The sequence below is a fragment of the Hemicordylus capensis genome, chromosome 6 (genome assembly GCF_027244095.1).
Source record: "Hemicordylus capensis ecotype Gifberg chromosome 6, rHemCap1.1.pri, whole genome shotgun sequence".
Classification (NCBI taxonomy): domain Eukaryota; kingdom Metazoa; phylum Chordata; class Lepidosauria; order Squamata; family Cordylidae; genus Hemicordylus; species Hemicordylus capensis.
Window position 1 is genome coordinate 130,989,357 of NC_069662.1, and position 24,290 is coordinate 131,013,646.

The 24,290-nt window shown below is 41.6% G+C and overlaps 1 protein-coding gene across 3 annotated transcripts in view; it reads left to right on the forward strand.

The window, feature by feature from the left end:
* The window catches only part of SGCE (sarcoglycan epsilon), a 52,350-nt gene that overhangs the window by 15,900 nt on the left and 12,160 nt on the right, over positions 1 to 24,290 (forward strand). For 2 of the 3 annotated variants that reach the window (XM_053259069.1, XM_053259071.1), the window contains exons 2-8: positions 6,775 to 6,897; positions 9,774 to 9,931; positions 12,856 to 12,928; positions 16,126 to 16,324; positions 21,370 to 21,532; positions 22,739 to 22,950; positions 23,811 to 23,837. In XM_053259069.1, the coding sequence (XP_053115044.1) occupies positions 6,775 to 6,897; positions 9,774 to 9,931; positions 12,856 to 12,928; positions 16,126 to 16,324; positions 21,370 to 21,532; positions 22,739 to 22,950; positions 23,811 to 23,837 (955 nt within the window). The remainder of the gene's footprint in view (positions 1 to 6,774; positions 6,898 to 9,773; positions 9,932 to 12,855; positions 12,929 to 16,125; positions 16,325 to 21,369; positions 21,533 to 22,738; positions 22,951 to 23,810; positions 23,838 to 24,290) is intronic. The other variant, XM_053259070.1, reaches the window with a different exon arrangement.

The window sequence follows — 24,290 nt, forward strand, 5'->3', positions numbered from 1 at the left end:
AGGAAACTGATTATCTTGACCGATTTCAAACTGGCTTCCGGGCTGGCTATGGGGTGGAGACTGCCTTGGTCGGCCTGATGGATGATCTTCAACTGGGAATGGACAGAGGAAGTGTGACTCTGTTGGTCCTTCTGCACCTCTCGGCGGCTTTCGATACTATCGACCATAGTATCCTTCTGGAGCGTCTGAGGGGGTTGAGGGTGGGAGGCACTGCTTTGCAGTGGTTCCGCTCCTACCTCTCAGCAGGTTCCAGGTGGTGTCCCCTGGAGACTGTTGTTCTTCAAAATCTGAACTTTTGTATGGTGTCCCTCAGGGCTCCATATTGTCTCTGATGTTGTTTAACATCACTGAGCCCCTGGTGGCGCAGTGGTAAAACTGCCGCCCTGTAACCAGAAGGTTACAAGTTCGATCCTGACCAGGGGCTCAAGGTTGACTCAGCCTTCCATCCTTCTGAGGTCGGTAAAATGGGTACCCAGAATGTTGGGGGCAATATGCTAAAAAATCATTGTAAACCGCTTAGAGAGCTCCGGCTATAGAGTGGTATATAAATGTAAGTGCTATTGCTATTGCTATCTACATGAAACCGCTGGGAGAGATCATCAGGAGATTTGGTGCAGGGTGCTATCAGTATGCTGATGACGCCCAAATCTATTTCTCCATGTCAGCATCATCGGGAGAGGGCATAACCTCCCTAAATGCCTGCCTGGAGGCAGCAATGGACTGGATGAGGGATAACAAACTGAGACTGAATCCAGATAAGATGGTACTAATTGTGCAGGGTCGGACTCGAGAGATGGTTTTGATCTGCCTGTTCTGGATGGGGTCACACTTCCCCAGAGGGAACAGGTACGCAGTCTAGGGGTGCTTCTGGATCCATGTCTCTCCTTGGTGTCCCAGGTTGAGGCAGTGGCCAGAAGTGCCTTCTATCAGCTTCGGCTGATATGCCAGCTGCTTCCATTTCTTGAGATAGACGACCTCAAAACAGTGGTACATCTGCTGGTAACCTCCAGACTGGATTACTGAAATGCGCTCTATGTGGGGCTGCCCTTGTATGTAGTCCGGAAACTACAGGTGGTTCAGAATGCGGAAGCCAGGCTGGTCTCTGGGTCATCTAGGAGAGACCATATTACTCCCATATTGAAGGAGTTACACTGGCTGCCGATATGTTTCCAAGCAAAATACAAGATGTTGGTCATAACTTATAAAGCCCTAAACAGTTTGGGCCCTGGGTATTTAAGAGAACGTCTTCTTCATTATGAACCCCACCGCCCATTGAGATCATCTGGAGAGGTCCGTCTGCATTTGCCACCGGCTCGTCTGGCGGCTACTCACGGACAGGCCTTCTCCATTGCTGCCTTGAGGCTTTGGAATGCACTCCCTAGTGAAATAAGAGCCTCCCCATCTCTGACAACTTTTAAAAAGTCTTTAAAGACACATCTGTTTACCCAGGCTTTTAACTGATACTGTTTTGATTGTTTTAATGTTTTTAGAATATTGTTAAAATTTTAAATTATGTTTTAAATTTCTTGCTTTTAAATTTTTTTGGTTTTGTTTTCAATTAATGTTTTACTTTTTAATGTTTGTAAACTGCCCAGAGACGTAAGTTTTGGGCGGTATAAAAATATGTTAAATAAATAATAAATAAAAATAAACAATACAACACACAGTTAGAACATAAGAATAGCCTGCTGGACCTATCTAGTCCAGCATCCTGTTCAACACAGTAGCCCACCAGATGCCTCTGAGAAGGCCAAAGGCAAGAGCTGAGGGCATGCCCACTCCTGCGGTTGCTCCCCTGCAACTGGTATTCAGAGGCCTCTGAGGCTGGAAATAGCCTATAGCCACCAGACTAGTAGCCACTGATAGACCTGTACTCCACATAGTAGATATGTGGATTTGGAACAGTGCAGGACAACTAGACATGGTGGCTGACATGCAGATTAACCCTGAGTTGGTGTGTCATGGTTTTCCATCACATGAGGGGGAAGGGCGATTTCCTCTTCTCTCTGTAGCTACCTGTGTCTCCTGAAACTGTCCCTGAGAGTTCCCCAACCCTCACAAACATTGTTTTAGAAGGCACAAATGGCTGCTCAGGGAAGGGGAGATTTGCTGGAAATGTCCCCTTTCACCTTGTGTAATAGACCCTGATGCATCAGTTAATCTGCATGTTAGCCTTTATTTCTTTTTTTATTTTATTAAGCATTGTGAGAATTGTGCAATTTTGGTGCTGTGCCCTGATCCAACATTAAACTGGCAATCTAGTGGAGAAAAGCATTGAGAAATTCTGGCATAGGAGATGAAAGAGCTCATTGGCCAGTAGTGTTTCATTGTGCAAGCACTATGAAGAAACCTTTGCTTCACGAAAGAGCCACGGACCAATTTGACATTTCTAATTTTATTATGCCCCCATAAGTACAAAAAATGTTTTAAGACTATATTAGAATCTCCCTTAAGAGACAGTGTGAAGCTACAGTTGCACTAAATACTGAGCCTTGGTACTTCTTTGAATGAATAAAAGGCCTGTAGGATGCATACATGGATTTAGTGAAGTAAACTGGCATGGATAAGAGAAATTTCACAGACAGCTTGGAAATGGATGCCTTTGTAATGAAGTACACCCAAGGAGAGCTGCAGGAAAATACATGATGTTAGCTTATCTCGATGCAGGCCTTTAATCTGAGAGACTAACCCCTTTTTCAGGATGAGTCGGGACCTTTTTTAGAAAAAAGAAAAAAGCTTCCCATAATACCCAGTTTAGGGTGCTATGAGAAGGAGATCTTGACTCTGCAGTATAGGCTTTGCCAGTGAAGTCTGGTAAGCATACATAGTGCCCATGTATCTCTCCATCTCTGATCAGGACCCTGTGACCATCTTGTTGTTCCGGGGATGTTTTAGCTTCACAGGGGTCGGGTTAGTACAGCTGGGGACCATAAGGGATTGCCCCTCACTCCACTGAGACATCCTTCTCTGCACCAGCAGAAAGAACTGCTGATTCAGAGGATTTGCTTGCCTGGGGAAACATACTAGTATGTTGGTGTGTGCGCAAGCATGCGTGTGATATGACCACACTGGCCCTAAGATGAATGCAACACTGAAGTAGTGGAGAATCCTAGAATTTTAGAATTGGAAGAGACCTCGGAGGTCTTCTAGTTCATTCCCCTGCTCAGAGCAAAATAATACAGCATCATGGACAGGTGGCCATCCACTGTTTGAAAACCCCTGATAAAGAATAGCCCACCACTAGACATGGAGGATGGTTCCATTCTCAAACTGCTCTTAGATTTAGCAAATCCCCCTAATGTTTTGCCTGAATCTGTTTCTTGCTTTGTGTCAGTACTGGCTACAGAATTCTAGGTGGGGCACTGGGTTGGTCAACCTGGGTGAAGTGTTGTGGAGAAAATTTAGTTGCACTTCACATAAAATGTGCATGTGCAATAGCTAGCACGCTGAAGGGTTGAATGGTCTCCACTGTGCACAAATTGTAACATACCATATTTACCTGAATCCAAGACTAGGTTTTTTCCAGGTTCTTTGAGGTTGGAAATTGGTGTGTGCATGTTTGGCGGGGGTGGTGGTGGTGTCATCTTAAATTTACAGTCCTGCTTCTTGCATGTAAATACGTGTATTTAACCTCTGTTTTTAAGGGAATTGTCTTAAATATAGAGTCGTGTTCTATTGGGGGTAAATATGGTATATTCTACATTTAAAGCATTCCTTCACGTAGTCACTTGACACTATCACAAGAAGCTCTACAAGCTTATTAGCTGACAACTTTTGCATTTAAAATGGAATTTTAGCTTTGATGAGTATGATAGGATAGCCTCAGTGTCCTAAAATATCAGTGTGGCCCAGATTAATGAGGAATAAACCTCACTATTGATGCTACATTTGTCGATACAAAGTACTTTAAATGGCAAGTGATTCTGAGTGGTAATGATGGATATAGAAGATTAAATAAGAGTCCATCCCCTTGAAAGATCTGAGTATAGTATGTCAACAATAAATTAATAATGTATTTTATTTAATGTAGATCAGTGGTTCACAACCTGGGGGGCCTCTAGATGTTGCTGAACTACAACTCCCATCATCCCCAGCCACAAATTATAGCTGGGGCTGATGGAAGTTGTAGTTCAACAACATCTGGTTGGAAACTGCTGGTTAGATGTCTCATATTCTCTCTTGGACACATATTTCCCAAAACACAAGGAATAGAAAATACATATTCTGTTTCAGTTACAAAAGATTTGTTGAAAGTGATAACCCAGTTGTTCTAGTACTTGTGAATGCTGCTTACTGCTGCTTCAGAACAGCTTTTAATGCTGATTGTTTAATTCAGCATTTAATTCAGGTAATTTGCTACTTTGCTTACCTTAGTCCTCTTTTACTGTAAGGAAATTAGTAGTTCTAAAACATGAAATCACTGAATCTTAGTATTACACAACTGAACATAAACTAAAGTGTGCTAAGTACTGATATCAGCACATCGGGTTTTATAAAGTTCTAGATCCATTGCAATATGATGTGGGTAAAGAGCCTCGTTTTAAAGCCAGCTTCACATTTTATCTTTACAGATTGATTTGTGTGAAAATAATATGTAGATAGCTTTCCATTTATCTTGTTGCCTGTTCTGAGTCCCTCTGAAAATAGATCCAGTGATTTGCTCTGCCTTTGCGTACAGAAATGGATTTAAATTAATAATATAGTTTAGATGTGCATTGCTAAATGATGCAATGTAACACTGCTGAGGAATTGAGATAAAATCGGAACAGATTATTGAACCGATCATATGCCACACAGATCGTTATGGGGTGTGTGTTATTCATACTGCTCCGATCCAGAGGCCAGTACGTCAGGCTCTGGGCTGCATACAAGCCACTGTGTACACTTACCTGCCAATTGCCTCTTTAGGATGCCTTGGATTGTGTCCCCCAGTGTCCCTAAATAGGTGATTGTTGCTGTCAAACTGATAAGCCCAGGGACTGTGTCACAGCTTTCCTTTGTGTTCTGAGTTACCAATCCAGACAACAGATACCCTTGCGGGATTGGAACATTGCTGTTTAAAATACACACCATCAGGTGTCAGTCATCATCTTGCTTGTAATTTTTTAATTATTTAGATGGTGTTTTATTTTGAATTTAGTGGCCAACATTCCGTGCAGCAGAATGTTGGCGTTAGGGACTCTCTGGGGCCACTGCACAAGAGGAAGGGCAGCCCCGACAATATAACACAACAGGGCAGCAGTAAAATGACTTAAAACTGCTTCTGGGGAGAATGTCGGCTGTTGTTTTCAGTGTTGTTATTGTTCACCACCTTGGCTGCATTCTGTAGAAATATGGCTTAAACATTTTATAATAAATAAACAAAATAAAGAATACAGAGACAGTAGGTAGCACCCAGACCAGTCTTGTGCTGGTGTGAATGCTGTTGTGCTAGCATGAGGAAGCAGTGCACAGTCATTGCACAAAGAAATTAATCTCTGTTCCTGCAGCCTCTTGCACAAATCCTCTTGCATAAATCCATTTGTGTGCAAATGGGGAACTCCTTGTATAACATGTATTCTGGTGGTTCCTCTTCCACTAGCTGTAGTGTAACTTTGTGGAGCATCCAGCCACAATAAGTCTTTCTGTGAACACAGTTGTATAGGTGGACCTCGTCATCCGTAGCCCCGGCACCCACAATTTTGCATATCTGCAGTCGGGCCACATGCACCTGACCTCGGTATATGCTGTTAAGCAAAGAGTTATAATCCATGTATCTGTTCCATGTTCCTAGGTGGCTGGAAATGACTTCTGAGGTCATTTCTGGCCACCATTTTGCTTAGCAGAGCCATTTTGTAGCTCTTCCTTAGAAAATCATTTTTAAACCACAATTTTTTGTGGAAAATCCCTGAAATTGAAGGTTGGGGGGGGGCATCGCTACACAGCTGAAGAGCTGCTGAGCATGGTACGGCACCATATTTTTCTGATTTCTGCCAATTTTGCCATATTAAAGCTATTTTTTACCCTGCAGGAACCTAACCCCACAATTGCCATTGACTCAATGCCTTGTTACCAGCGGAAACTGGTGCAAACAGAACCCTTGCAGATAACGAGGTGCAAATATAGATACTACCCAATATTTCCATGCATATGAGAGTATTACCGAAGTAGAATAACAGAGAATAAGGGAAGTATTTTATAGCCATAAAATGTAATACTCAAATTACGACTAAATTTTTCCCCATTCAAATGAAAGACTTGTTTTGTCATATGTTTCTTTATTTAATTTTAACCAATGAAGGTTGCAATCAACACATACTTTCTTGGAAGTCAAGCCTAATAAAATTAATCGGACTGCTTCTGAGTAAACATGGTTAGGATCAGCCTATGAAGAAAACCTGCCATTTCATTACTTTCCTTCTTTATCAAAATATGCAAAAGCCTGCTATATGACGCGTATAAGATTTAAATTGTAACTTTCGGATATAATGTCCAATAATATTCAGTGGACAAGACCATTTTGCTGCTGCTTCTTTGGCATTGTTATTGAAATGCTAAATTCTTCAGCTTCAGTTGCCACACTTGTGGAGAAGAATTGCTAGCAGATATAAAAAGGAGAAGCCATTTGTGTTTTGCTTTTGTTTGTCTCGTCTTTAAACAATGTTGCCTTTTTAACATGTTATTAATTGGAATCTAATGCCCTGCTTTCCTTTTCCCAGAAATGATTTGCCATTGCTGTGGTTAATGTGTCACCTTCTAAAATAATTTTTATTTTCTCTCTCTTCTACTTTTCAGTATATACAATTCTCTCGAAGGTGCATTCTGATCGGAATGTATATCCTTCCGCAGGAGTTCTGTTTGTTCATGTTTTGGAGAGAGAGGAGTTTAAGGGGGAGTTTCCTCCTTATCCAAAGCCTGGTAAGGAACGTTTACAGACTTTAAAATGCATTGTCTTTGTTTCAGTAGCAGCCCTTACAGGTGGGGCGAGGGTGGTGGAAAACAAGCTCCACTCATTCCCACTCCCTGCCTCGGCTGCCTTGCTCTCCCTTACTGCAACGTGTTAACCCCAGGCACGTGGGTTGATCAATAATCCGGTTTCTCAACCCAGGCAAATGACCAGCCCGTGCACCTGGGGTTAACCTTGCAGCAGAAGAGGTGAGGGAGAGTGAGGTGGGGAGGGAGAGAAGAATGGGAACGAGTTGTACCTGCAGCTCGTTTTCCAAACCCACACCTGCCCCACCCTTATGGGCTGCTACTGCTTTATTAAGGTATAATAATACAAATTGCTGGGAATGTCTGTCTGTCTGTCTGTCTCTCTAAAGCCAGTTAAGCAGAGTAGCTAAGAGACTGAGTCATAAGCAAGCATGACCCAGGTTCCATACTGAAATTCAGAGAGCTATTCCCATATAAACCCCACTAAAATGAATGGGAAATGAATGACTAATAGCTGATAGATCTGTGCTTGTAGTCTTCAAATATTGGAATTACAGTATGCCACAATTAAGCAGGAGATATGGACCAATCCCAGAAGCCCTGGCTGCATAGAGCAGGGTTAATAGACACAGATTCATTGAGTAGGTGGACCAGCTCACTTGGAAAAATTAAGGAGAAAAATCGCTAGGCTCCTCTGAAGACAATGTTCTAGTAATAGTAATCTGATACACAACGAACATGAAAACAGATCAGACCAGCTAACCAAATAGAATCGTTAAGCCTCATTTGCCAGACTGTGTATGTGTTTTAGAAATAAGAATTGTGGAATTTCTGCCACAGGCTGAATGTCATGATAAGGACGTATTTCAGAAAAATAACTTACGATTCTTCATTTGAATAGTTTACACAAAGCAAATTGCTGCTATTTGCATGCTTAAGTGCTTCACTTGATTGGGACCTTAAACATAACTCTTTTAAATCAATGTGTAATAAATTACAGTGGCAGACATCCAGACTAGGGCTGTGCTTACGTGCCAGTGTTTTCCATCACACAACAGAGAAGGGGAGATTTCCAAACATCTTCCCTTCTTTCTGCAGTCTGTTTTTAAGTATTTGGGGGTGGTATTCCACCAAACTGGAACACGTAAAGCCCATCTTGATTATATTTTCCAAGGTACTTAACAGACGGCAAATGTGATTAAGTCCTTTTATTACTCCAGGGGTGCCTTTTTCGTACCAGCGGCTATAAAATTGATGAAGGCCAATATATATCCCTAAATTCTTTATGGGGCACAGATTGGTCCTCTGGAAAATTTCTCTCAGCTTGAAACAGTACAAACTAAATTCCTGAGGGCTATTTTTCAAGTACCCAGGGGTACAGCAAATGCCGTCCTTCGTAGGGAAGCAGGGGTCACCACTCTGAAAGCAAAAGTATGGTTTTGCATAATTAAGTTTTGGTTAAGCCTGGTCTTCTTTCTTTTAGTGTTATCAGACAGTTTCGGTTCCAAATGGAAATTGCTCTGAAACGAAAATTGCATCACTTGGGCACGTCTCAAGAAGCTCTTATTGGGCAAGGATTAGAGCAGGCGCTTTGCTTTGTGAAGCAACGGCTCCGAGATATAGATTTGTAGGAGGAGTCTGCACGGCTACCCAAGGGAATATACTTAGGTTCTCAAACTTTTAACTATAAACCAGCTGAATATTTAGACCAGATCTTGATACCAAAATTTAGATTTTTGACCCTCGCGTGATTGAACGTTATCCCTTTGGAAGTACTTGATGGTAAATTCAAACGACTTCCTTATGATCAGCGCTGTTGCCCCTGCGGCTCAAGGGATATAGAGTCTATCACCCATGTTGTTCTTTATTGCCAATTTTATAAGGACGCTCGCACCAAATTTATTGCTCCTATTTTAGCCATTTATCCTGGTCACACAGACTAATTTTATTTGGAAATTATGCTGACCATTTTTAAACCTGTAATTTCAGATAATGTGTCAAAGTTCTGTTTTGTGGCATTGAATCTCCGTAAAGACTGTATTAGTAATTTGAAAAGTTTGTGATTTTGTAAACTTTGAAATTTCTTGAATTTTCTTATTAATGCTATTAATTGTTAATAATTGTTAATCTGGTCTGTGATCACAATAAACTTACCTACCTTTCTGCAGTCACCTGTACTTCCTGAAACTATGTCCCAGAGGCTCTCCCCGGCTTTCAGGGACATAGTTTCAGGAGGCACAAACAACTGCAGAGGGAAGGGAAGATCGTTGAACATCTCCACCTCCCCCATTGTGCGAGAGAACATGCTGGTGCATCAATACAGCATTAGTCTGGGTGTCAGCCAATATCTTTAGTATAGCAACTTCTGGCTTCCATGAAATAAAGTGAGAGAATTTTAACCAAGTTAACAAAATATTTAAAGCTACTTCAGTGAAATTGAAGGAAATATCTGATTTATTGTACTTGTCTCTATACTATCATGGTATGCCTATAGCTATAAAACAACAAAGCAGGGCCTAACAGTTATTGGACAATTTCTTTTCATCTTACTGAAATTTGTGCAGAAGTAGTTCACAGTTCCAGGACTCTGTACCTGATAGTTGTGGGTTATTACATATTCATATTCATGTCACCTTGCTCTTGGCTAAAATTGTCAAAGAAGTGACTTCTGTCTTTTATGTTTTAACTTACTGAGCTTAAATTTCAGCATTATGACTCTTTCACGGTTAGATTGCATTGCTGAGAACAGGAATCGACAACTTGCAGTTTTCTTATCTATCACTTATATACATTCGTATCAAAAATACTGCACTGTTGATATGGTAAAACCATATTCTAAATTGGGTGTCCTGTTTATCCAGGTGAGATAAACAATGATCCTATAACGTTTAACACAAACCTAATGGGTTATCCTGACAGACCTGGTTGGCTACGGTATATTCAGAGAACACCATACAGTGATGGAGTATTGTATGGATCACCGACTATAGAAAATGTAGGCAAGCCAACTATAATTGAGGTATGTTCTCTACAACATCATTTGCTTGGATACTAAATCAAACATGTGGGCATGATGGCTAAATCTGTACTATAAGATAGCAATCCTAATTGAGAACGGCATCTGTCTTGTCACCACCTCTCACTTTGTGAGGCACTTGTGTTTGCCATACTAACGTCACTGGTATACTGGTATATCCATCTACAAACACACAAAATTTGAAGGCCTAACACCTATGTGTATGTTCTGAGCATTTGGGATTAGACATGTGCATTAATTGGATTTTGCAAATCGATTTGGACTCAAATCAAATCACAAAATAAACAAATCGATTCATTGAAACAGTGGCCATTGCTGGCTGATTCTAAGAATCAACTCTAATTGATTTGAGTGATTTGGCCATAGGGAACAATTGGGAACTTGAATCGCCTCATTGTTCCCCATGGGTAGGTTCTAGGGACACCAAAATGGGCTGGGTGGTAGTGTATGATGGCTGCTACCTACCATCCAACCCACAAGAGAAATGGGCAAGTGGGATATTTTAAACAAATTTTTAATCTTTCCCCCAAATCCCCATATGATCCTATAGGGGTTTGGGGGAAAGGTTTTTTTTTTATTATTATTAAATCGCCTGCTTGCCCATTTCTTTTGTGAGTAGGTAGCACCCATACCATCTGGCCCACTTTAGTATCTTTAGGACCTACCCGTGGGGAACAATGGGGTATTCAAAGTTCCCCATTGTTCCCTATGGCCAAAACAAGCAGAGTGCACAAATTTTGCAACCTTGCCTTGAAAAACACTGAAGAACAGAAGCACACAACCCCTCCCAACATAGAACACCACATTTTGCCAAACACACAGTCCATAAATGGCCAAAAAAGAATCACTGACCCAGAATCCACTGCCAGCCACAGTACCTGTGCTGCAGTAACATCATTGGCACAAGTTGCCTTCTCACACCATTATGACTCCTTACTTCAACATTGCAGCAACTTTCACAGCAGTACCCTTAGCAACAAGCATAGCCATAAGCTCAACTAGAGCAACTTCAGCTACATTTTGGGGCAACTATGCCAAACTACACCTTGCAATGCAGATTGCAGAGCAGAGCAGACCAGTAAGTGAAGCATAAGATGGTCTCCAAGTCAGGCATGGAGCTCATCACAGCAGTCACCAAGAAATAGCACACATGCACACAGCTGAGCTGCCACTGACCATTTCATACCACCTCACAAACAGACCAAACCACAATTCAAGAAGGAAGGTATCCAAGTTCTGCGTTTGTCAATCTGAGATCCAGCAAAACCAGATAGTTAATAATATAGCAGCAATAGCACAGCATATTATATTCTGTGCTGAGAAAAGAAAACCATAAAACCATACCTTCCTTGATTCCTTCATTCCACCTCTCCTGATGTATCCTCTTCAAGGACACACTAAGAGCTCTCTCTGCCTCATCTCCCAAGGCCTTTTGAAAACATTTTGAAATTCTCTCCTTTCCCCGCCTCCCTCCACCCAGCCAGTAGGGGTGTAGTTCCTTGTGATAACACTTGATTTGTATGAAAACAAGCCAACCAAGAAGCAAGGAGATCTCAAGCCAATCAGAAGTCAGTGCCAGAAAACTAATCAGCGAGCTGGAAAAGCCCACCAGAATGGCGCTTGAATAACTCCAATTGATTTGAGCTTGAATGAGGATCCATTCAATTTAAACTTTAATTAGGCCCTTTATTCTAAGGGCAATTTGATTCAAATCACTTGAATCTGCCAAAATCACATATCTATTTGTGGTTTTCTGGAGCATGTACACACTGGCATTATTTATGTGATTCAATAAACTATTATTCTCCAACCATAGTTTGTTGGATTGCGAATGAGCAGTGAAGGAGGAATGAACCATGCACTCCTTTCTCCTGAGCAGCTAAATTGAATCCTTTTTTGTTTGTTAAACCATACTTTCCATGACAGTAAACCAGGAAACTGTGGTTCAGTTAACCCTATAGACCAGGATATAAACCAGAATCAAATTGTGATTTTTATATCTTAGTTTGTAGGAATTGCTTATAGTGACCCACATTCTCAGCACCCTTGCAGAGACCCAGGAGACCATTTGTGCTGAAAGCTTGTTGCCATGCAGCTCAGCACACGGTGAGGAGAATTGGGAAGTGAATTTCACTTCTCTCCTCTCCCTCCAGAAACTCACTTTGCTTGCACAAAAATGTCCCTGAGCGTCACACAGCCCTCATGGACATATTTATGCAGGTGAAAGGGGCATTTATTTATTTATTTATTTATTTATTTATTTATATTTCTATACTGCCCTTCCAAAAATGGCTAATCCTCCCACTCTCCATGTGCTGGGCTGTGTGACAAGCCTTCAGCGCAGCTAGTCTTCTGGCTCCCTGTGAGGAGCTCTTGCTCTGCCCCGTAACATTGTAGGGAATGTGGGCCAGTTGCCCAATTCTGATGTCACAAGAAACTAGCTTTAAAAACCAACATGGTTTTCCATTTCGCCAAGCAAAGGAGAGAAGGAGGGAACACATGGGTTCTTCATTCATTCATTCATTCATTCATGCATTCATAAACCAACAGACTTAGGGTAGATCTGCTTAGCATAAGACTGAGCTTCTAGGTAGTTTTGATGTGGCTGTCTGCCCATTTTGACCATGTACAATTACTTAGCTGTTCTATCTTGGATATCTGGGGTTTTTTCCAAGTACAATCTGTCTCCCTTTTCATGCATGAAAAAAGAGCATGAAGGCCCCCAACCACTACACAGGTTGCTTAGGCCTTGGTGCTCACTCTCTAATGCTGGCCATTGACAGCATTTTCAATAAATATACAGTATGTGTGATTGTTAAGCTGAAAAACATTTTTCTTGCTCACTCGATTATAGTTTTCCTAAATATAATAATGTTACTGTTTTTAAAATCATTTTTCTTTACTAGATCACTGCTTATAACAGGCGTACCTTTGAGACTGCAAGACATAATTTGATTATTAATATAATGTCAGCAGAAGGTATGTCCACAGGAGCTTTCCCAGCATTTTAGATTGTACAAGTGATAAATAGTTTAATTCCATTGAGTCCTTATACAATATTTAAATAACAAAAAGAATTTTGTTATGGGGTAGAGGTATGAAAAGCTTTCCTTTATCTGGTTAATGTCCTATTATTTAGCTATTTCTAATCCATCTCTGTTAAAGAGGAATTATTGTTTCTTATAAAACTGCTTTTGGAATGCTAGCATTGATCAGAACAGCTTGTATTTGAAAAGAGCATCTGGTATAAAACTATAAACTGCAGGGAATGCCAAACAGTGGCTTATGAGCCACATGCAGCTCCAGGGCAATTTAAGCAAATAGAAACAGATTTTTAAAGTAACTTGCATGCAGATTAAAATAATGCTAATGTTGGAATCATACAGTTGTTTTGTAATGTATGGGGAGGGCCTGTAGCTCAGTGGACGAGCATCTGCTTTGCATGCAGAAGGCCCCACGTTCAATCCCTGGGAGTTTCAGATATGGCTGGGAAATACACATTTGAAACCCTGGAGAGCCACAGTCAGTCAGTGTAGATAATATTGAGCTAATTGGACCCAGGGTCTGATTCAGTATACAGCAGCTTCCTGTGTGATGGCTAGCCATGGTTTGGCTGAGCTTTGGGGCTTTTGCACTTTGATTTCCTCCCTAGTTTGATCCAACCATATTATCTATTCAATCAAAATTATGCAAACTATGACTTATGCAAACCATCATTGCCTTCAAACCAGAAATCATGGTTTGAAGTGGGTTTCGTAGCAAACTATGGATCTGGGGCGTGATCCGTCGAATCCATTAGAATGGGTTCTGTGCCTGTGCTGAAGCCTGTTGGCGTGGAGTACCACAGCTCCTTTTGGTGCTTGCACCCCTCCCCATGTGACCACGTGGCTATTTAAGGTGGGAGGAAGCACCAACATTCCAGTTCCTTTGCAACTGCTGTAGTGATCAGTTCCTCGGTCACTACGGCTCCTCATTCTGGTTCCTTGATCTGAGTGAGTTCTATAAGAAAAAAAATTTTTTTCTTGGCTTTTCTGACCTTTGGACTGTGTTTTTTGACTACATATTTTGTGTAATGGACTATTTGCAGTGAAAGATTGGACAGATATTTTAGTTTTGAAAAGAGAACGACAATAGATCATCTTAAGCGCTTAGAAAAAAGAATGTTAAAAAAAGACTTTTAAACTCTGCTGTAAATGCAAAGCGAAGTTACCTTCACAAGATTGCCATGACTTATGTTTACTATGTCTGGGGGAAGCCCACAACACCTCAGCTTTTAAGGTTTGCCAGTAATTTTCAAAACAAATGCGCTGCAACTGGGAGCTTCGTTTAAGGGCTGCACTTTACAATGATGCATTCAGTTCCCCTGGCCCATCTAAAGAGGGAACTCCTCAATCTCCTAAAAAGGATGGCTTGAGAGCTGTGGCTTTGACCCAGTCTAAACCCTCGTCACCTACTTTTAAGTCTCCGAAGGGTCCGAAACAGCATGGAGACAAAATGGCAGATGCATCAGAGCATGCCAGAAAGAAAACGAAAACTTTGATGTCGAAAGCAACTCCTTCTCCTACTTTGGCATTGGAGGTAGTTTTTGTCTCGAAATCTAGACCATCGACGCCAACTGCTTCAACACTGAGACAAACAACACCGGAACAAACGACTTCAAAGGACCCATCCTCGACATCAACAAGTTCCGAACAAGCCTTTACATTGACATCAAAAGATCAACCCTCAACATGGACGAGTGCCATCTATATCCAGCTATCGACATCGAGGAACAGACCATAGCAGCGTCAACATCAACACTCTCAGCATCGAGACCATTGACAACAACGCCTCTATCCCCACTGGCACCTAAGTCAGCACCGAAATCAAGAGCACTTTCTTTGTCCCTGGCAGCAATGCCGTTGAAGTCCCCATTGACACCAAAGGCAAAGCAGTTAATCTCAACATTGAACACTCCAGTATTAATAGATACTGCAACACCTCGATACTGAGTACTGGTTACTTTCGAGGTTGAGGAGGAGGACTCTCCTGGTGTCAAGAAAGGGAGCACATTCATCCAGCGCGTATGGTGCCTCAGCGGCTCATTTATCTGGTATATCATTTCAGGATATTTGTAGGGCTGCAGCCTGGTCCTCAGAACAGCCCTTCATAAAGCACTATGCCATTGACTTGCATTCTTCAGCGGAGGCGAACTTTGGGAGTGGTGTTCTAAAAAGGGTGTTACAGTGACACTACTGCTCCCTTTTCTAATGGATTCAATGTATCACACCCCATATAAACAGGTTGCTCACCTGTACCTGATGATCTTGTAGTGATCCGTTGACATCCATTAGGCCCTCCTGAACCTCCCCTCTGCAGTAGTGCTCAAGTCGTCTACGTAGAACTCACCTATTGCTCCAAAGATGTTCGACTGCGCCGGCAGTCTCCAAGGAACTGAAGTGCTGGTGTTTCCTCCCGCCTTAAAGAGCCACGTAGTCACGTGGGGTAGGGCACAAATGCCGAGAGGAGCTGTGGTAGTCTACACCGACAGGCTTCAGCGCAGGCGCAGAACCCATTCTAATGGAAGTCTACGGATCACTACCAGATCATCAGTTACAGGTGAACAACCTGTTTTTTAGCAGACTATCATTAGCATGCTAACAGGAAACATTGGTTTGATCAAACCAAGACATGAGGAAGGATTGGAAATTGGAGCATACAGGGGGAAGGAGGAGGGGGCTTGGGCATGAGCGGCCAAACCATGGTTTGCTGTTACATGCAGCCAATGACTCAGGACAGACAAAATGCTCCCAATATTTGACTGTGGTTACTTTGCTGAGCCATTACTTTGACTATTTTATAAACAATGGTCAGCATCTTGACTAAGCTTGAAGTCTTGTGCTAAGAAGAGCTTCCTGAACTCTACAGCATCCAGCATGCTAGTGGAGGGTGTTTTTTGCAGATCTCTCCTTCCTCCAGAAATGCTACTCAGGGAGATAGGTTAAGCTAGCGCAGGGCATTCTGAGGGAAAGAGAGATCCACAAAGCTCCCACTCCCCCCACATGCTGGGCGCTGTGGTGCCCAGGAATCTCTCTGCAATGGGGGTGCTCTACTTCCCAGTACATGGCCACAGGCTTAGTATGACAACCATTTAAAAAGAAATTCTTAGACACAATTTGCTTTCTTCTTACAATCAGATTTTCCTTTACCATATCAAGCGGAATTCTTCATTAAAAACATGAACGTAGAAGAAATGTTGGCTAGTGAGGTTCTTGGAGATTTCCTTGGAGCAGTAAAAAATGTGTGGCAGCCAGAGCGTCTGAATGCCATAAACATCACTTCAGCTCTTGATAGGGGAGGCAGAGTCCCACTTCCTATTAATGACATGAAAGAAGGGTAAGTGAGAACTTGTTACATTTCTTTTAGCATTCCAATTGTTTGTTACTGAAATGCTTAATGCCAGTAATTCAAGTTGGAATTATGCAGTGGAACGGTGTCTCCCCCGCCCCATCCATAGCAGCGACCCAGTGCAGTGCAGTCACTTTCATGTTTACTTGGAAGTAACTTCTGACTTGTTCGGTGGGACTCATATGTTCAGGATGTACAAGAATGTGGTCTTGGAGCTCTTCCAGACTGCAGTAAATTGCAGGCTTTCCCACAAGTTGCTACTGCAAGCTAACTGGTTGTAGACACAGTCTCGTAGACTTTTGCTGTCCTTCCTTCCAAATTCTTATTCTCTGCCCACATATTAAGCAGATTGTGTGGTTTTGGCACCACCACCTACTGGCCACTTTTTGCATTCAGTGATTATCCCACAGTTGCCACAAAAGTAGTATGAAAAAGGGTGGGTTAATCATTGAGTGCCACCTAATGGCACAGCGGGGAAGCAACCTGCCTAGAGAGCAGGAGGCTGTTGGTTCAAGTTCCCGCTGGTGTGTTTCCCATATTCTGGGAAACTCCTAGGACAGCAGCAATATAGGAAGGTGCTGAAAGGCATCATCTCATACTGCATGGAAGAAGGCCATGGTAAACCACTCCAATATTCTGCCAAGAAAACCACATGGTTCTGTGGTCGCCAGGAGTCGACACGGACTTGATGGCACAACCTTTCCTTTTTCCTTTAATCATTGAATGCAAGAGCTGGCCAGCAGATGGTGTACCAAAATCCTGCAAGCCCCCTGCTTGACGTGTAGCCAGAGAATAAGAACACAACGAAGGGAGGAAAAGCTAGCCCTCTTCGACCTTTATCCCCAGCAGCAACACTAGGAGGAAGTTGGGAGATCCAGGTTACCGCTCACAAATGTGCCAGCCATCAGCGTTATGGCACTTCCTCCTTCACACAAGCGGAGCCATAACCTGTGAGCGGTCGGCAGGAGTGGGTAAGTAACAGTGATGGGGCGGGATGTCCTCCCCACTTTCGGCACTGTAAGAACAAGTGCCTCTGCCGGGAATAACATCTGAAGAGGGCTTATGTGTTCAGCCAGTCGGATCATGCTGGCAACTTGAAGGAAAGCCCGCAATTTATTACCGTTTGAATTCTTCTCTGATCTTGCTACAAGGCAGTGATGTCTCCAGTGGAACGTTGGTCTCTCTTCTTCAAAGAGATGACTCCTGTTCCCACTGCCTGTCACATAACAAACTCTTTTTGAAGCTCTCCTCCCATTCAGAAGCAGCTTGTCATGGAGGTCTGCGGCTGTTTGTGAAGCACAAGCCATAAACCTTTTGGGCTCATGGAACTAGTTCCACAGTTCCTTGGATCCTCACTCATGCTTTAAATAGCCAGTTTGAGAACAGATTGACTACACTTGATCTTATTAATCTCCCCCCCTACCCCCCCTTTCCATCTCTGTGCTTAGGTATTTTGTGTGGGTGAGATCTCATGGGCCTTTTTGCTGCTGATTGTATAACCCGATTGAAATTTTAATAAAATATTAATACCAAAAAATGGCTCATTTTAAAATGCTTCACATTATTTAAACTGAAATGCTTATCTCTGGAAACTTAAGGGGATGATCCAGTCCCTTGGCACATCCTTCCCCTCTCGTGTGTGCTGCTTGGTATGCAGAATTTCTTGACTGCTAACTCCGCTCCCCATTCTCCTTCTTCCCATGTGTGCAGGGCTGGATTGTTACCATATTCCAGATAATTGCAGTTTGTGCTGCTTTCTAACAATCCAGATGCTGATGAGCATATCCCATTTTCCTGTTTAATATCTGAAGCCCAAAATGACTGGGACAGGGCCTTCTCAGGATTGACCCCCATCATCTTTGGAGTGCCCTCCTAGAGGTACTTCACCACTCTTCCTTCTTAATTTGTTTTCAAAAGAACCTGAAAACCCTCCTCTTAAAAGAAGCATTTAAAAATTAGTTTTAATTGGGTTTCCAGTTTCAATCAGTTTTGGTCCTGTCTGCTGTTTTATCCTCCAGTTGGGTTTGGTTTTTATGCTTGTTTTATTATTTGTTTTTATCGTAACCGCCCCAGGCAGCAATGTGCTGAAGAGGTGGAATAGAAATATTGTAAATAACTACATACTGCAAAAACGGAATAGAAGTGGTGGGCAGTTAAAGTTAATGGTGATCCAAACAATATGTGATCAAAACTACTGTCGTGAGCTCCAAAACCCTTACAAAGCAGATCTTAAGGAAGCAGTGAGAAGCAGTAAGCTGTTCCACCATGCTGCCTCCTAAACAAGTCCCATTACGCATCCCTCCTGTCTCCTCTCTCCCCAGAGCTCACATTCTTTTCTCTCTTGTGCAACCTTCGCCAACCCACTCTCTCTCTTTCTTTGCACCTCAACATCCCTCTCTCTTCTCCCTCTTCTCCTGTTTTTCCCCTGAAGGTTGGCTGGAACTAATCCATTTGAGAAAGAGGAAACAAAATATAGGAGCCATTGTTTTGCTGTGGCCCCATATATCCGGTTATTGGCTTTGGAAAAGGTGGAGAACATCGAGACGTAGCACCATGACTCCATGTTCTCCTTCACTTTAAACATGGTGGCAGGGGGTGGGGGTGCTCCTGTTGCATAGTGGCAAGTATGTGTGAGGAACGATTGCTGGAGAGAGAATATGTTGGGGGAAGAATGGTTGCTAGTCTGGCCCCAGAGTATTCAAGAATGTGCAATTTTGTTGTGGAACTTTTCCATGGGTTAAGACAGAGCTTGACAAATTCCAGGCACCTGGGAGCCATAGCACCTAGAAATGTAATGATGGAGCCAACCTAGTCTGAAGTAGAGTTATTTAATTAAATCTTTATTTGTCCCAGGCAGTCCTGTTTCTGTTCCAAGTATGTTTACACAAGTAGCATAGTTAGCATAAAGGGGTTAAAGCAGGAGTGGGCAATCTTGGCCCTCCAACTGTTGATTAACTACAACTCCCAGGGCTGGGGATGATGTGAGTTAAACAATAGCTGGAGGGCCAAGATTGCCCACCCCTGGGTTAAAGAGAAGTCCATTTACCCTCCCACTTCACAGTGTTCATCACTAAGTCTGGTAATTTTTTCCAAGTGTCCCATTGCTTGGCTCCTAAATTTTGGGGCTCGCTCCTAGATCTAAAGGAAATCTGTCAAGGCCCATGTTAAGATTATATGCCCCTGGAAACGTATGGATCCTTCACATTTCTTGAATACTCTGGGGTATGCAGCTACTCTTGCCGACTTCTTGTTTCTTGCCTGTTGTATATATGGAATGAACAATTATCCCAAGGCCATTGACAGAGTTGCTCCCAAACATCTCCTCTGTAGACAACAGAGCTGTACCTCCCTGTTTAGTAAGTAGTTGAGGCCGATTAACTGCCTGGGAAATGGTTAGAGTATTGGTATAGAAGTCGGGCCAAATCTGATTGAGCACAACTTGGAGCCTATTTGAACGACCAAGGTATGGAGGTGGAGACAGCTTACTTGTCTGCTATCAGTGCTTCTGCTCAGTGCCTTCCAGAAAAGCTTTTCTGAGTAGTAAAGGGACTTATATAGCCTTGTCTTCTCCCTCAATTATGATGGCTTATCTGTTGCACATTGTGATCAATTTGCTCAGCATTTTATTTTTATTTTATTCATTTATTTGATTTATATACCGCCCTTCCAAAATGGCTCATTTTGCCTGGAAGTTACTCACTTTCAATCCAAGCTAGATTCTGCTGGTCCTACACTTTCTTAGAAAGGATTGCCCAGTGTCCTCTGTTCAGTGGTGGATTAGCACAGAGGCAGAGGAGACCATTTTGTCTACAGCGGCAAAATTTCAGGAGCGGCTCCTCAAATTTTGCCGTGCCTCTCTGTCTCTGGGGGCGGCGGCAGGGGCGATAAGAAAGTCCCCCCTCCTTTACTTCATTTTTTTAAAAAGCCACAGTAGTGGCGGCAGTAACTGTTGCGGCGGGGGGGGGACCAGATGAGGGGAGAGTTCCTTCTTTTGCCCCCTAAAAGATCGCCACTGCTGGTGGTGGGATTGTGCGCAGTGGCAGCCACTGGTTGCAGGGAGGTTCTAAAAGCCCCCTGCGGACTGCAGCGAGCTCAGCTCCTCCCTCCTCCCCATCTCCTCCCAAGTGAATGCACTCGGGCTGAGGCTCTGCTATAGACTGCAGCCCATTTCTGGCTTTCCTTCTTGTGGGATTCTTATTGTGGGCTGGTTGGTTCTTTAGGTTGACTTCTTATGTATGAGAAGCTGCAATTTCCTTGCTGTTTCCATGCTTGTTTTACGGTTTTCATTTTTTGTTTATTTCATTTATATACTGCCCATTCAAAAATGGCTCAGGGCGGTTCACAGTAAAAAATAAAACCAATTAAAATATCAACATCAATATTAAAAACAATTAAAAACTACTGAAACATCTTGAATATTATTAAAAGCCAGGCTGAAGAAGTGAAACTTTATGGCTCTCTTGAAGGCCTCTAGGAATGAGAAACCTCTTATTATTATGAGCTTGTATGTAGTTTTTATCTGTAGTTTTATCTACCTTCTGTACTTTTGCCTTGACTGTTTGAGAGCAAGTTGTCAGTTCATTTAATAAATGTGTGACTTCATTATGGAACTGGTGGAAGCAGGCTGATAAATAGAAGCTTAATTAGAAATTAATTGTTACAGCTCACATTTTTATGTGAAAATGAATTAAATATACTACTTCGGATTGTATTTATTTTGTTTTTGTCCCCTGCCAAAGCAAAAAACCACTTTAACTATTCTTTAGACAATGATTTAGCTTTGATTTAGGTTTTATTGGCACTTCTAACAAATTGAGTTTTGCTATTAGAAACTGTGCTCTGGTGAAATATTCCTAGATAATAACAAAGCATGCATTGTATTTTCCTTCCAATTTATGTACCTACATTTGACAAAAATACTTTATTGATGGTGAACTTCCTCATGCTATTAATAATTTTCTGTGAATGAAATGTACATTAGAAAGCAGAGAGATCCTGCTTGACCATCTTAAAACTGTCATTTTTTTTTGTAGTGTCTATGTTATGGTTGGTGCAGATGTTACATTTTCTTCCTGTTTACGAGAAGTTGAAAACCCACAAAATCAGTTGAGATGCAGTCAAGAAATGGAGCCTGTGATAACTTGTGATAAAAAGTTTCGTACTCAGTTTCACATAGACTGGTGTAAAATCTCATTGGTGAGTTTCTTATTGGTAGTATTGCATAACTGAGGCCATAAACAGCCATTCTGCATTTAAAATAATCCCATGAAGAATAGATTCTGCAATACATCTCTGTTTTATCTTATGTGGGTTCAGTGCACGGAACCTGGAAACGTTCACAGAAAAGCATTTTGACATTTATTTCTTTATTTATTGTTAAATTTATATACCACCTTTCATTAAAGCAATCCCAAGGTGGTTTACAGCAAAAATTTAAACACAAGATGGTAAAAAAGACACAATTAAAATATTAAGTGAAAAAATATTAAACAAATCTGATTAAAAAATTTAAAACAAAAGCATAAAAGCAATACAGACTATAAAGAGCAGCAGCAGAGAATCAAATAAATGCCTCGGCAAAAAGCCAAGATTTTACACTTTTTCTAAAAGCTGTGATGGAGGCCGAGGCGCGAATAGCCACTGGGAGAGCATTCCAGAGTCTGGGGGCAGCAACAGAGAAGGCCCTGTCCCGCATGCATGACAACCGAGCCTCCCTCATTGTCAGCACCCGGAGCAGAGCCCCCTCAGATGACCTCGTCAAGCGGGCAGCAACCCTTGGGAGCAGGCAGTCACTCAGGTATCCTGGGCCCAAACCGTTAGAGTGCGACATATAGGGTGAGTTCAGATGACCCACTGAAAGTCCAGTTTGTGTGTGTCCTCTGAACCTGCAACTTGCACAAATTATGTAAACACAACATTACTAGGCTGATGTACTCTTGCACAGTGTTAGCCAGTGTTTTCTTCATTTCCACATAATTGTAGCAGGTTCTGCTAGAAGATTAATAGAAATTGTTTAATACCTGGAAATGTGAATCTCCTCTCCAGGATTTCTTACAAAATCTAGGCAGGCAAAGTGGGTATGAGTATATTCCTTCCTTATTGTTTCATTTTGTTTTTCTTGTTTGTTCAGTTGTTATAAGGTCTATAATAGTTATGGTCTATATAACTTGTGAGTCATTCTTTTATAGGGAATTTTTGTATTATTTTAATGTTTACTGTTTTATATTTTCTTCCCTCTTCATTTGATGCAAAAAAAGTCAAAAATAAAACAAAAGTTGTATTTTTGGAAGGCTACTGTATAAGTTCTGATAGAGTGAATGAACATAGATAGTGTGTGTTGGATTGTGACCAACATTTTTTAAAGTATGGCTAGCTAAATTGTCTTTTGTCTCTTGATGTCAGGTTGATAAAACCCAGCATGTTTCTACCTACCAAGAAGTAATCCGTGGAGAAGGCATATTATCAGATGGTGGCGAGTACGAGCCACCTTCTGAGAACTTGAAAAGCAGAGATTATTATTCAGATTTCCTCATTACGTTGGCAGTACCCTCCGCCATAGCGCTGGTGCTTTTCCTAATACTTGCTTATATTATGTGCTGCCGAAGGGAAGGAGTGTGAGTACTTTGAAACGTTAATAACTGGTTGTATAATTTTGTAACTCTATAAGGCACATGAAAAATTTAGGTGAGCTTAATTCAATTCATAAGAAAACAGTCTAATACTTTTTAAAATATGGAGTGCACTCAAATTACTGCAATTAGTCAACTCTGGAACCAGAAACCTTTCTAAATTTATTTTTAAAAATTGCCATACTGAGGAACCCACAACATCATTTAACATGACAATCGTGTTAAGGTATTAATGGGTAACAAAGTCTTTAACAATTAAAAGAAACCTTATTGAGATTGTGAACTGAATTTAGGGTTATAAAAACCAAAAGAATAAAAGAAAAGCAGCAAGTAACAATTTCTTCCATTTTACATACACATGTTCTAGGAATTTTTTGGTCCAGCATCTGTCGTTTTTAACCTGCATATTCACCTCTCTGCGTACGTGTCTTTCATCTATATCATCTCTTTATGTGGTTTCATCCATGCCTTCTCATAAACCTTGTGGCAAATGCTCCTATTTTGCATTTAATGGCCATGATCTAAGTCGTGCATGTGTGGAAGCAAGAACCTCATGCAAAGCTTTCTTTGAAGTTTTCTTCTGACTACTCCTGCTGCTGAAGAGGCAAGCCTCTTTTATATACAGCTTGCCACTTCGCCTATTAAAGCAGCTATAGAAAATCTTCAAAGGCAGCTATGGTTGCATATGCATTCCTTGCCTGCACATACATATAGCATCTTTGGAACATGGCTGATTTTAACAGGGTCAGCATTTCCATATCATGTACTATTTCCATCAGCAGTTAGATTTAATGTTCCAAATATCAATGCTATTATTTAATTCATAAATTTTGTTTTATTTTTAGGGAAAAGAGAAACATGCAAACACCAGAGTAAGTGTCTTCTTTCCTGTTGTTTTCTTCCATCATTTAATTTTCATTTCACGGTAGCTTGTCATACTTCATACATGTTTACCATTTTCATACTCCTTAACTTGTTCTTCATCTCTGTAATGGCTGCTTTGAAAAATGTAGTACTGAGAAAGGTGGTAGGTCAAAATAAAAAGGGTTTAAAAGTCCATAATAAAACAGATCAGAATCAAAATATTCAGTTTCAATGGTCATCTGATTTAGGTGTGTGCCTTATGATACTAGAAAAATTAAAAAATAGTGGCTACCATCTAGGCTAAATCAATCCTGACGTCCTATTGAAATAGTCCTTTAACTCTTGAGTTGTACTATTGAGCAACTTAGTTTGGATATCCACCAGTTTCATTAAAGGAATTCTGTAAGCATAGCGTGTGACTTCCTTTCTTGTGTTCAGTTAACCTCATGAAGCCAAACTAT